Here is a 13,045-nt window from a genome sequence, read left to right as displayed (position 1 = left end):
CAGTGTTGAGAGAGGCAGAATGCAAAAGAGGAAATGCAACTGACAGGCAGTCTGGATGGCTTGCAAAAAACCTCCAAAACCAAACACCCCTGCCCTTCCTCAGACTGGAACATTTGAATTGGATTTAACTGATTTGATGTCGGTGAAATAATTTGCTTATTTGCTCAGTCACTTATGTCCTGGGGATGTGTGTAAAAACAGCATTTTTTAACCGTGCCTGATCTGGCATGGTCCTCATCATCCAGCATGAACTGCAATCAAACTGAGCAGCACAGGGAGGCAGCCTGGGAACCTTGTTTTGACTTGTGAAACGAGGAAACCATGACATTAACATCATTGACAAGGATTAAATACAGGAAAAAAAAAAGAAGAGAGGTTATTTACAAACTGTAACTGCATTTCAAGAATGTTCATGAACAGATGGGATCAGAAAAACATCAAACCTCCACCCTTCCAATTTTTCCGGTAAGGTGGGCTGTTGCCAATCTTCCATGAACTTCTTATTGTGTTTTAACATCAGACTCTTATCGTTATCTTAGAATGACTCAAAAAAGCAGGCCCTCAGAGGAAAACTTCAAATACTTTTTTCTTTTTTTAATCAATGTGTCACCATTTGGCCAAAGCTGGCAAGATGAAGTCCAAATTATTTTTTCAGCTAGTTGGCTGTTTGATCAGGTTTAGCTTTCAGCTCTGTGTGTCATTTCCTGCACTCCCAGGCGGCTCAGGCCTAGATCTGCAGCCAGCTGTTGGCAACAGTCAGGCTCTTGTTTACAAGTTGCTTTCAGGTTGATCAGCTCTGTGCCATCAGAGCCGGGGGAAAGGGTGTACAGAGATACGCAAGCAAACAGGGAGTAGAGCATCATGAAGAACTAGATATAAACTATTATGGTTGAGGCTTATGACAACCACAGATCTAGGTTCTAGTGATGGCTCTGCAACTTCTACCTCAACCAACCATAAGTCCAGCCCGAGTAACTTGCTTATCAAGAAGGTCTATAGGAATTATGTGATTTATCTCCCATAGGAGATCAAGTCTTGAATTCCTATTGAAAATAATTCTCTTGTGGTCTTTTGAAAAGATTAGTTTTCCTGTATCAGTTGCTCTTGGAGGAAGTATTCAAAGCATGCACTTTCCTCATAGCTGTAAGTCACGTCTTGTGAGATGATCTTGTATCCCTGTGATTACAAGAAAACTTTATGGAGGACAGCAAAAGTGGTATTTAACACCAGGTCTCCTCCAGCTTCCTCTCTAAGTGATGTTCAGATTTCTTTAATTTCTAGCATAAAGAGAACTACATCTCTTTCTACATCAGCACAGAAAATACAGCAGAAAGACAGCATGTTCCAGCAGGTTTAAATCATACTTTCGGTGACTGTGTTGAAAACTTCAGTCCTGCATACACTGGCAGGCAGAGTTTTTAACAGTAGATGAACAAATGCCACTGGGGAGCTAATAGAGACTAACACAGCAGCACAAAGTTCTCCTTGTGCAGCAGATCTCTGACGAAGAAGAGGTTAGGGATGAAAAGGGAAAGAGAAGCCCAGCAGGATATCTATATGTATTATTCTTGTCACGAGCAGTAGGGAAGCAAATTTCACCATCTCAGCTGATACGGAGGTGTGAAAATAAGTAGGATGTATCAGTTGACACTGGCTTTGGTATGGTCTTGTGATATTGCTTCATGACAGAGTGAGGAGAGGGGAGGGCTTCCCTGGTACTAATCAAGAATACAGCAGATAAGTAATCTGGCTACTAGTCACACTAGCTGGAACCTGTGGTGCACAAAAGGAACTGCGTCCAAGTTCATTAATGCCCTCCCTCTTTCCAGCCACACACAGTTCCAGCATTTGTGTTTTATGTGGCAGCGAAAAAGAGGAATTGTGTCTTTCAGCCTCAATTATTCACTTGCTTCCACCCACACACTAACGCAGTGTATAAATTGTTCCAGAGTTCTGATTCAGCAACATTCATTCATTAATACAGCATTCCTCGCAGAGCTCCCAGCCACCAGTACATGCAGAGGCAGAGACAGCCTGGACTTGGTTAAACACAGTCCCCTGCTTAGCTGCTTCAGGAGGGATTTGACCTGCAGTTTTCACTCTGAATTTTCTGAGAAGATCTATTATTCAATCAGAATTTAAGAAAGCAGGTCTGCTTCTCTACTCCCACCTATTCATGTGAGACAATGCCATAAAGCCACCATATTACTCTGCTGACGTTGGGGCAGAGAATTTAAATGTTAAATTAAGAACCTCAGACAGTTCTCTGCTGCTATTCATCAGGACTGCTGTCTCAAAAGGATGCACAGCTGCCTTATGCTTTTAAGCCAAGTCTTTAATCATGGGAACGGATACATTGCTTGGCAGTATCATTTCTTGATGCTCATTATTTGGGAGCAACAACAACATTGAATGAAATATCTATATTTAATGCATATTCAAAATGTTTTTTTAATGACAAAACAAACACCTCTTCCCCTAGATTCCCAAACAACAAAGGGAGAAATTATACAAACAACCTATAAGGCAGCAGGTATTCTGGGCACAAGGCCCTCATTGAGGCTACTTTGCATATACATCTCAAGAGACTGCATTCCACACAGATAAGCGCTTGATAGGTGTTATACTCTACCCACCTGTTCAGGGCGCACTTGAGCATTAATAAGCTGGAAAACAACAGTATCTGGGAGGCCAGTATCTTCCAGCAAGAAAGAAGTGAGAGTCTCCCCATCTTTCAAAATGTCTAGAATCCGTATTCCTCTTCCTGGGTGAAGAAAGGAGTGCAGAGATCAGTGAGATACCAAACAAAGGAAGTTAAAGAACAACTCATACCCTGGCTTAAACCTGCAAAAAGTATGTGCTTTGGCTCATATACTTAGTAGTGACTAATGGAGTCCAAAACTATTTTTGAAATACGAAATCATTTTAATCCTTTCTCAGGGAATGATCATCAGAAAGTGCTGAGTGTTCTGACTGAGAGTATCTGATCTCTCAAAGATGTTTCAAACTAGAACTTCAGCAATGGAAGTATTGAAAGCATCCCTGACTGCATCTGAAAGCCTCTGCCTTTTTTCCAAGATAATGCTTTATTTTAAATGTTCAGATTCAAGTGCGCTAGTGTTGTTAGTGTTCTTTCTTCCAGGCCTTGTGTAAATAATTTAGTCAACCTTTTACATTTACACCAATTTATCACTTGCTGTTGATTAATCTTAGCTAGTTAATCTTATTCTATAGTTTTGCAAAAATGGCCCCTGGAAAATCTTTCACAAGAAAAACTCTTTTTCCCTGGAGAAGCATAAATTGTTTCTAGTTTAATAGTCATATTAAACCAGACTGCCAAGTATTAAACTAAAAACTTACAAACTCATACAAACCAATGAGGCTACCCACTGTTAAACATACGTGAGAGACCACCAAATTTCCCTAATCCCATCTATAACAATATTCAAAATACCGCTGCTCTTAAAGTCAAACAGTGCCAATATTTTTTAACTTGTCTCTGTTACAAATCAGTATCAGTGTGAATTCTGCCTCAGTATAGTCCAAGTGGAAGCCTGGAAAGTGTGTGTTGCTCATGTCCATTGAATACTACAGCCTTTATTAAAGGTAGTTCACATAGCATCAACAGTCTTAGGTAAAGAATGCTTGAAAAGCACTAGTTCTTCCAATCTTTAGAACAGGCAATTGAAACTGCTAGAGGCAGCATGTATCATACTGAGATAGGGAATGTAGCTTTAGACATCTCCACATAAACATGCACAAATTTGCTGCTGAGTGTCTCCATTTTGTGAGTTAAGTAGAGTCCTATCAGAGTCTGACAACTAACTTCCACAATTCCATCTGCAATAAGCATATTCTGTCCTATGGCGCAGGGGCTGAGCAGAACTTCTTCAATTGCTCCTCCATGTATTTATTCAAGCAGTAAAGACTGAAAACAATAGTAGGGGCCTGTCCTCCATATTCTCACTGTTGCTTTTCCTGGCACCTGGGCATTGTGGAGGAAAAAGCACACTACAGGAATACATCTCATCAAATGTGTCCGTGCAAGGGGGGAATGGGATAAGGAAGGAGGACTCAAGAGGTGGATCCAGTTTAGGGAATCAGGAGAAGGAGCAGTCTTAATTCTGACATTTGTTAATTTTTCATTGCTCAACTTTGCAGCTGTAACAATATTCTGTTAAGATTGTTACTTACAGGTGATAGTAGTAAGCTACACACACAGAGAACTTAATAGTCAATTCTGCAATACCCTTTTCTGCACGGAAAAAGGTGGCAATTCACATTTTATTCATTTAGCTCCAGAACTGACTTTGTTACTTTGTTTTAGGAAACAGGACATTCCAAACTTTTTTTTTTTTTTTTTTTTTTAAAGTAAAACACATTAAAAAAACCCACAGATTCTGAAAGAGCATTAACTTTATATTCCACAGGAGTGGGCAGGAATGTACTCTATTTTCCAGCTGCTGAGTAAAGTTGATATGGGATGCAAAAGCAACTTCCCAAACCATGGTGTGTAGTCCCTTAGCAGTATGTTGCAAACCCATAGCATGTCATGCTTTTCTTCACCTCTAAATAGGCACGTCTGGTTTCTATAGCTGTGTACAAACCACAGGTCAGATTATACTCAAGTTCTTGTTGTTTGTATTCTGGGGCATTTTGTTTGTCTCACTGTTATTTACAATGAGATAGAGGTTTCTAACTAGAAGTAAAAAAGGACTGATGAGATAGTGAAGCATGTGTATCAGATGGTTCGTACACATCTTATTAAAAATACATGGAGAGTGACTATTTGATTTTAATAAGAATATTATTCCAGTGGCAAAGGACTTGAGAGTGGGACAGATCAATTCTCAGAGCCAGTCCATTTTTGTGCCATTAGTTTTAGGAGTATCTTCAAATTCTGTGCTTAAAGCCAAAATATTAAATTAAAAAAAATATTATTAGTCCATTTCCTATTTTTCCCCAGGATTGTGTTTTGAGTTTGACAGGTTGTTTTAAGTAAAAATTAATGGAATCATATAATTTGTAATCCTGTTTATACAAAGTGTGCAATGCCTTCTTTCTCTAAACACATCAACAAAACCAGAAAGTGTTCCCTTCTTCAGTGTTTCAAACCTATGTCATCTAACACTTGAAACAAAGTTATCTCCAAGCCCTTCTCTGGGTTACACTCCTAGTATACATTCAGGCATATTCCTAAACTTTCCATTCCTCTGCATCTTCTAGTGACGCTTTCTTACTGCTTCTGCCTCTACTGTAATAATAATTAATGAAATCTCTTCATCCATGTTATTTACTTTGGGTGGTGAGATAACCATGGTTTTGTGTTTTGAGTTTTGCCTACTGTTATTTAAGGAAGATGGCTGTAGAATGGAGCTGAATGCCTCTCTCCTTTCTCTGAAATGAAAGCTGTTACAACACTGGATGAGTTTTAACTTACCCTCTTTAACAGTATGCAGAGTAACAGCCACATGTGAAATATGTTATAATGTTGTCAGTCTGCAGAGTAACCACTAGTCAGCTCTCAAAAGGAAAAATTCAATGGTCCAAAGGATATAGATAAAACAATTACCTGCAATTCTTTCAGGATTAGTTCTCATTGTTTCCATAAACTGAGTCATAATGATCAGTTCTTCCCAGATTCTGCCAAGGTCACGGATTTCAGGGGCTTCCAGTAAAAGCTCCTGAGCATCTTTATATACCCTTGCAAGGCTGAAAGAAGAAACAGTGAACCAACAATAATTTAAGACTGATGAATCTTAAGAACCTTCCACATAAAAAAGGTGATGTTGACTTTCTCTGTGTTAGGGATGAAGAAAAAAGAAATTATTTTGCCCACAGTCTTGAACCTCAAAGCTTAGTTTTGTGGTGACAACAGAGTAGTTTCAGGTGCTGTGGGATTCAGTTAGATTTGGAAGTCCACAGAAGGTTTAAGACGGCTACTGGTGTTGCAGAAAGTTGGCATCTCATACACTTTCTTCATTAGCTGTGCTGATCTTGCTGGGGAGACAGGACCTTCCCCAAACAGCATTCACCTCACAGCTATGGTGCAAATCTGCTCTGGTTCTGGCCCAGGTTCAGCTCCGGCAGCTGGATGGGGCACTCTGGGAACATGCAGCCCTGCTCAGTCAGATAAGTGACACAGAATTCTCCTCCCTCTCCCAGCTCAGTCCCCTCCAACGTAAGGGTGGCTTTTAGGTCCCTTCAAAACATTTCTTCTCGGAAAAGTGGGAAAACAGGAGTGACAAACTGTCATAGGCAGCTGTTCACCTACTGGTTCTGGGTTAGAACAGAGAGTCATGCAATCAGGTCCTGTGTTTATAAAAAAGTATGAAAAAATTCTTATTAGCAGCAGGGGAGGCCATTACACTTCTTTCATGGTGTTATGTTTTTCCATACATGGAATGGTATATATCAGTCCTCATGACTTATTTTAGCTTACAGGAAACAGCAAACAGGAAGGACTAAATTCTTTCAGAAAACAATGTATTTGCTTCCTCTGTAATGCACTGAATTTACTCTGACAGACAAAGGGACAGTTTGCTCTGTAATAAGTAACCTAGAAAAGCCAGAATGTATAGAAAACAGAACCCTCTAGCCTCACTGTGTGATTGACTGTACCCCACCAAAAAGGTCTAGCCAACTATTTTAAATCCTGTTGACTAGGGAAAAAAAAAAGGTCAAATGCTAAGTTAACTCCAAGCTACAGACTTTCACGTGACTGGAGCTTTAATGGCCTTGACATTGTTAGCGCATGATTTTTAATCATTGGATGCTCCAAAGTGGACTACTTGCAAAAGGAGATTTGGAGCATTTTCATAGCTATTCTAACAGGTTTTTACTTTAAGGGTCTTTGTCTGCTATGCTGTCTTTCATGACTCAGCTATAACAAACAATGACATGAAGCACTCCCACAGCTCTTTTTCACTAGCAGTCTGGAAATCTCCCATCTTCCTATTTTGTTAATAAGCTTAGTATCTGAAGGTTACTATGATGATTAAAGTCTCACACATATATAGCCAAAACAGGTGCTACATAATAAGTGGCAGTGCAGATTTTCCTTTGCTGCTATTTCATCAGAGCTCTCATTCAGAAGGGACAGCTCAAGTGATGAGAAAAGAAAGCTTAGGGGTTTCATACTCTTATATCAAAAAGGGTCTGGAACACAAGTCTTATGAGGAGCGGCTGAGGGAGCTGGGGTTGTTTAGCCTGGAGAAGAGGAGGCTGAGGGGAGACCTTATCGCTCTCTACAACTACCTGAAAGGGGGTTGCAGAGAGGTGGGTGCTGGTCTCTTCTCCCAAGTGACTAGTGACAGGACTAGAGGAAATGGCCTCAAGTTGCGACAGGGGAGGTTCAGGCTAGACATTAGGAAAAAGTTCTTCACTGAGAGAGTGGTGAAACACTGGAATAGGCTGCCCAGGGAGGTGGTAGAGTCACCCTCCCTGGAGGTATTCAAGGAGCGTGTGGATGTGGCATTGTGGGATGTAGCTTGATGGACATGGTGCTGTGTGGTGTTGGGTGGGTTGTGGCTTGTTATTGTTGCTGTGTGGCGTGGGTTTTGTGGGTTTTTTTTTTCTTTTGTGGGTTTTTTGACGTTGTGTGGTTTTTTTTTTTTTTTTTTTTTTTTCCCCAGGTTGGACTCGATGATCTTACAGGTCTTTTCCAACCGTACTGATTCTGTGATTCTGTGATTCTGTGATTTGTCCTGAGACATTCACTAAGCAGTAGGCAATAGAAAGGATGGATTTTATTAAGTGAACACGTGTTCCCTAGAGACTAGTACAGCTGAACTATCTTGAAAAGGCCCAAACCTACCATCATGAGCTCTGCTTCAACTTTGCTGACCATTGTTGGAATGAAACTGATGTGCTAGAACTGAAATTTTTTGTCTTCCAATATTTGCACCCTGATGTCTAAAATGCTCACCTTTCCCTTTTCATTCACACCACAGAACAATTTTTTAAGATATCCCTCAGTGCACTAGGGATCTTTCTAAGCAGGCTAAGCGGCTTTCTCCTTGCATTATTCATGCCCATGAACGCTCAACAGGTGCCAAGAGCAGGCTATCAACAGGCCTGTATTACTGCAACTCAGTCTCACACATGTAGCTCTGCTTACATGGAATTGTTGTAGTTGGACACAACACCTGGACCCTCTCCATGGGTTGGGCTGCGGAAACAGGGGTTGTTCATGTTACAGAAGATGCCATGTAACCATGGCAGTGTTCCTGCAGATGGCATTGCCTTGTTTGGGAAGTGACCTAAAATACGGAAACACAAAATGGAAACGATTAGGTGTGTTTTCTAATTCAGCCTGTGTGAATCTAAACAGCATGATTGGCTCACTACAGAAGGAATGCAGTGGAAATCATACAGGTTTCTCTTTTACTAAGCAAAAAAAAAAAAAAAGGCATTGATATAAGCAATATTGCTATTTTCAACTGAAATAAATTCTGAGCTAACATTTTTTTTTAAATAAGTAGTGAGGCAGTACTTTCTCAGTAACAGAATTACAGAAATCTACCACGTGACAGAATCTTGAGACCTCATGTAAGTCCGACCACAAAGCATCTCACAGGAAAACTAGAGCTTTTTTTTTTCCTCTCCTCACTGGTGATTCTTACAATATATGGCTATAAATAACTAAACTACTTGAAGCAAAGTCTGTTCTTTTGCCACTGGAGAATAATACTTTACAAACAGATCACAGGTCTAAGAACTTCTAGCCATTATCTAGCACAAGTCAGGGTATTAAAACATCTTAAATGTTCTTACATTCATGTTGGCGATACAGTGGATTAGCTTTCCTCAGCCAGACAAGGGCAAGAAATAATGACAAAGGCCATACAAGCTCCACCAGAAAACGAAGCTGGAAAAAAAAGAAAAAAATCAATTCAAAATAAATTTTACAGGTCAACCATGTATAGAGTCAACTAAGTGACTAGAGGACTGAGGCCCCTTCTCACAGCAATAATGCCCAGTGCAGCATGTGCCCATGGTTGTCCCTTGCCTGTTTCAACATTTGGAAAGGACACCCAGAAATAGCAAGGATTTCAGAGCCCCAGAAAGCATTACCATTAACTCAGTGGCTTCTCCACCTCTTCTAAAGAAACGTTTAAGCATCCTGACTGAGGTAAAAAGAGGCAGCAGGTAGTACTAAACTGCCAGATAGAACAAATATAAGTCTAAATAGTTTTTATACGAAGTGGAAGACTCTATAACAATACAGGAAAAAAGGATTAGATGCAAGAGAGACAAAGTGTGGGGGTTTTTTTTATCCACACTTCCACAATGCTGGGCTCATTAGTAGGCTGTCAGTGCACTGAGCTTACCTAAAGGTAAAAGACTTTAGCATAAGCTTACATTCTTTGATCTTTATTTTTGCTTCTTCTTGTCATCATTCATTTCAACATTATTAATTTTCTAATACAGGTAGAAACGTATACATTAAGATCAAATGCCTTATTCAATAACACAGAAGACCCAATCAAAGGCCACTTTATAGCCCAGATCTTTCAATACACTTAGAACAGTCACCAGCTCCCAGTCATGGCAGAAAAATCAAGGGCACTGCTTTACCACAGAGCAACATCCTGCCTGATTTTCAGTCCGTTTCCTCCACTCCTGTGCGTGTTTGTTTTACTGCCTCTGTGTGTTTTGGCAGAGGTTTGAAACTACAACCCTTTGATCCTGTGACACAGGCTTTAGGCACTGAGGACCAGCTATGGGATTTTTGTGCCCAGCCACGTGGCACTTTTTTTTCCTCCCTACAAAAGCCAGGACAAACTCTCTCCAGAACCAGGGTTGTAGCACATGCACAGGAAAGCCCTCCCTGCCTCCTTTCCTTTGCTCCTGCCTCCCTCACCAGGCACCAAATATGTAACAATGTGTACAGCAGCAGAGCCAGAGGCAAGATGGGTCACGTGTGAATGGGGTTTTTTTGTTTGGGTTTTTTTTTTTTTTTTTTTTTTTTATTTTTTTTATTTTCGAACTGAGCCACGCAGGGCAAAAGATACTCCCCAGCATAATTAAGAACAGATTTCTGGAACTGCCCTGTTTTTTTCCCCGCTATAACTTTGTCTAATAGCTTTAGTTAAGCACAGTTTATGCTTACAGCAAAAGGGTAAAAAGCTTTACACTAGGCAACCATTTCCTTTTTCACAGTTTTTCTCTCAAGGCTTTCTTTTTAAAAAATAGAACAACCACCAAAAAAACCCTACCACCATCTAAGGAAGTTATGCATGCCTGGTATTTTTAAAGCTAGACAAAATCTTGCCAGCAGCAAAAGGCAGATGACACAATTATTAGAGAAAGAAACATGCCATTGTACAGCTCTTCTCCTTGACAGCTGTTGCGAGCAGCTCAGAATACAGTGTTACAGACCCTTCTCAGCAGGGGTGCACAAGGTCTGATTAACACCCATTGCCATCCATTTGATAAGCCATTTGGGACAAGCACTACACACCCATAAACTCTGAGGGGTAAGAACTGGGGAGACTCCTTTGTTGCCGTGTTCGCTACAGAGTTAATATGGGTTATTGCTCAGATGTCGATTCTTCATTCCCAGGAAACACAAAATCCTCAGACTTGAATTCAGTAATTCCTTTCTGTCTGAGCTAACTAGTTTGGAAGGGATTGGAGGCTAAAGCACAATGGAAGCTTTCTTTCAAGCTGGTACATAATGTGTTGTGCAATAAGGACGGACCAAGGGCTGTTAGCCCTCTGATTCTTCCCTGTGATCCTTTTCCTGAGGACACACAGGTGTCTCAGAACTCACTAGAAAGATCAGAGAGCAGCCCATAAGCCTGCAAACCACAAGATAAAGAGCCAGAAACCCCAGCCACAAGCACAGAGAAATGTAATATCGAGGAAGAGCTGTTATGGACCAAGCACAGTGATACGACCAAATAAATAAGACAAGCTTAAATTGGCTGTGGATCAAATGTTAACTCTGATGAAGTCTGTCCTCTTGTGAATTAGACTAGACTAAATGACAAACTTGAGTAGAAGATTGGCTATGCCTCCATTTATGGTACTGCATGATGGTTAACAAAAACCAGACTTATTTTCCCAAAACACATTGTATAGCTACTTTTGACATTATGGATTGTTGTTTTGGCTACTTTGTTTCCCTGTGTGGACAAATAAGCAGGTAGGTTTATATACTTCAAAAAGAAAATTATTTTTACTGACTCTGTTATAAAATGTTTTACTCTTCAGAGTGGAGAAAATATTTCTCTGTTGTGGATTAAATCACTGTGCTTACAAGCTAGGAATGATCATCACAGAAGGGGATCTCTGGCAACACCAGGGAACACCAAGTTAGCATTTTTGAAAATTCTATAGGAAAAAATAAACAAGAAAAAAGAGAATTCCTCAAACCCAAGCAGGCACTTTGGGTCACATATCTGAGCAGATTTGCCCAAATAAAACAGTATTTCATACGGTGAAAATACTGAAGAATTACATAAAGATCCATTTGCTAAAAATTAAAAAACAGTGGCTTCCAATTCTCTCAGTATAGACATTTGAGGATCAGAAAGATGTGGATTTTCTGTTTGTTTTGTTTTTTTTTTTTTCTCTTAACTTGAGAACCAAACTACTACAGCTCCTTGACAATCAGTAACTGAAGTCCAGCTTCAAAAAGGGGTCCTTATATTTGGTGTAATTTAGCTCAAGTATGGATTGGTGACTTTCATACTGTATTAAATCATGAGCTGGCAATGTTATATGCATCAGCTCTTGATGGCAATGTAGACTGTGTGAGAAAGTCTGCTGGGAAGCTATGAAAGAAAGGACATTCAATTTGTCTATGAAGAAAATCAGATAATCCTTTGATCCTGGAAATTTCAGCACATGAGTCATTCCTAATGACTCAAATCAGGCCAGCACAGGTAAGCATTGCAACTCATCCCATGGTTCAGTTTGACCCTATTGATCTCTTATTACAGCAAAATTGTTTGCGTGGCTGTTACAGCCTCACAGATGCCCCAATGTACTTTTTTATTATTTTTAATTTGAAACAGGTAGTCTATCTCTATAGGACCTCAAAGGGACTTCCTTTGCTGGACAGAAGTAGTTGCAGTACATCAGATGACCAAGACCCTAGTTTGAGGTTTTGTTTGACTCCAAGAAAATTTGGCTTCCAAAAAAAAAAAAAAAAAAAAAGCAATGATGAAATAAGGTGGAAAGTAATAGATAAATTTGCTCTACGACAAAGTATCGTAAGATCTAAAAGGATTTGAAAGGATTTAAAATACTTTCCTGATTTTCACTTTACTTATGTCATTCAGCCATATTAAAAAAGATAAAAATCTGTGTGAACTTTAGGGCCATAACTGGATTCACATCTAAGAGCAACTGGCTATGAGCAGCAAATCTAAAACGAGGAATCAAACCTCCCTGAGCTGAACACTGCCCATGATGTTTTCTACCAGCGCATCTTTTTATGTGAAAACACAAGAACATTACTACCCACAACTCTTCTCCCAGTACACAATGCTATTTGTCAAAGAAAACCCCAATACAAGTATTCTATGTTTAGTCTATAAAGAGCAGCTTTGCAAACTGCACCAGACAAGATCCCAGACAGAAGGCCCATATAAAGATCACATTTGATTCTTTGAGGAATTTGTGATTTTTACATGCTGATAAATGTACCAGTCACTTCATCAAGGGGAGTGCATGGTCCAAAGCTGAAATCCAAAGACTAATACTTTACCTTTTGTCTTTTCCGGAGGATCCAGTTCTTCCAGAGTAGAAGTCTGATTTGCCTAAAGAAGCTCATTCTTCTGCATCAACACTTCTGGTTAACCTGTGGCAAAGGATGCATTGCCATTTCTCAGCTGACAGCTGAAACAGACCTCAGAGCAAAATAGCAGCTTTCTGTTCTTATTTTAAGATTATATTATCATAGAGATCAGTTCCTTTCATTGTCTGCACCACTTAATTTTGCACTTGATACACTATCATACATGAAAAATCGTGGGTTTCCTTTGTTTGGAGGCTGTTTCCTGTGACACATTTATCAGCGCCAAAAAGAAAT

At 39.9% G+C, this 13,045-nt stretch overlaps 1 protein-coding gene across 1 annotated transcript in view; it reads right to left on the bottom strand.

Annotated features, from left to right (window-relative positions):
* Window positions 1-12,787, bottom strand: part of ABCA4 (ATP binding cassette subfamily A member 4) — a 76,864-nt gene extending 64,077 nt beyond the window's left edge. Inside the window, exons 1-5 of the mRNA XM_059822263.1 lie at window positions 12,722-12,787; window positions 8,776-8,869; window positions 8,120-8,261; window positions 5,573-5,712; window positions 2,637-2,764 (exon numbers count right to left, since the gene is read on the bottom strand). Of these exons, the coding sequence (XP_059678246.1) occupies window positions 2,637-2,764; window positions 5,573-5,712; window positions 8,120-8,261; window positions 8,776-8,869; window positions 12,722-12,787 (570 nt within the window). The remainder of the gene's footprint in view (window positions 1-2,636; window positions 2,765-5,572; window positions 5,713-8,119; window positions 8,262-8,775; window positions 8,870-12,721) is intronic.
* Between the last annotated feature and the right edge of the window lie 258 nt (window positions 12,788-13,045).

This window comes from Gavia stellata, chromosome 10, assembly GCF_030936135.1.
Source record: "Gavia stellata isolate bGavSte3 chromosome 10, bGavSte3.hap2, whole genome shotgun sequence".
Lineage (NCBI taxonomy): Eukaryota > Metazoa > Chordata > Aves > Gaviiformes > Gaviidae > Gavia > Gavia stellata.
This window is presented reverse-complemented; position numbering and strand designations above follow the sequence as displayed.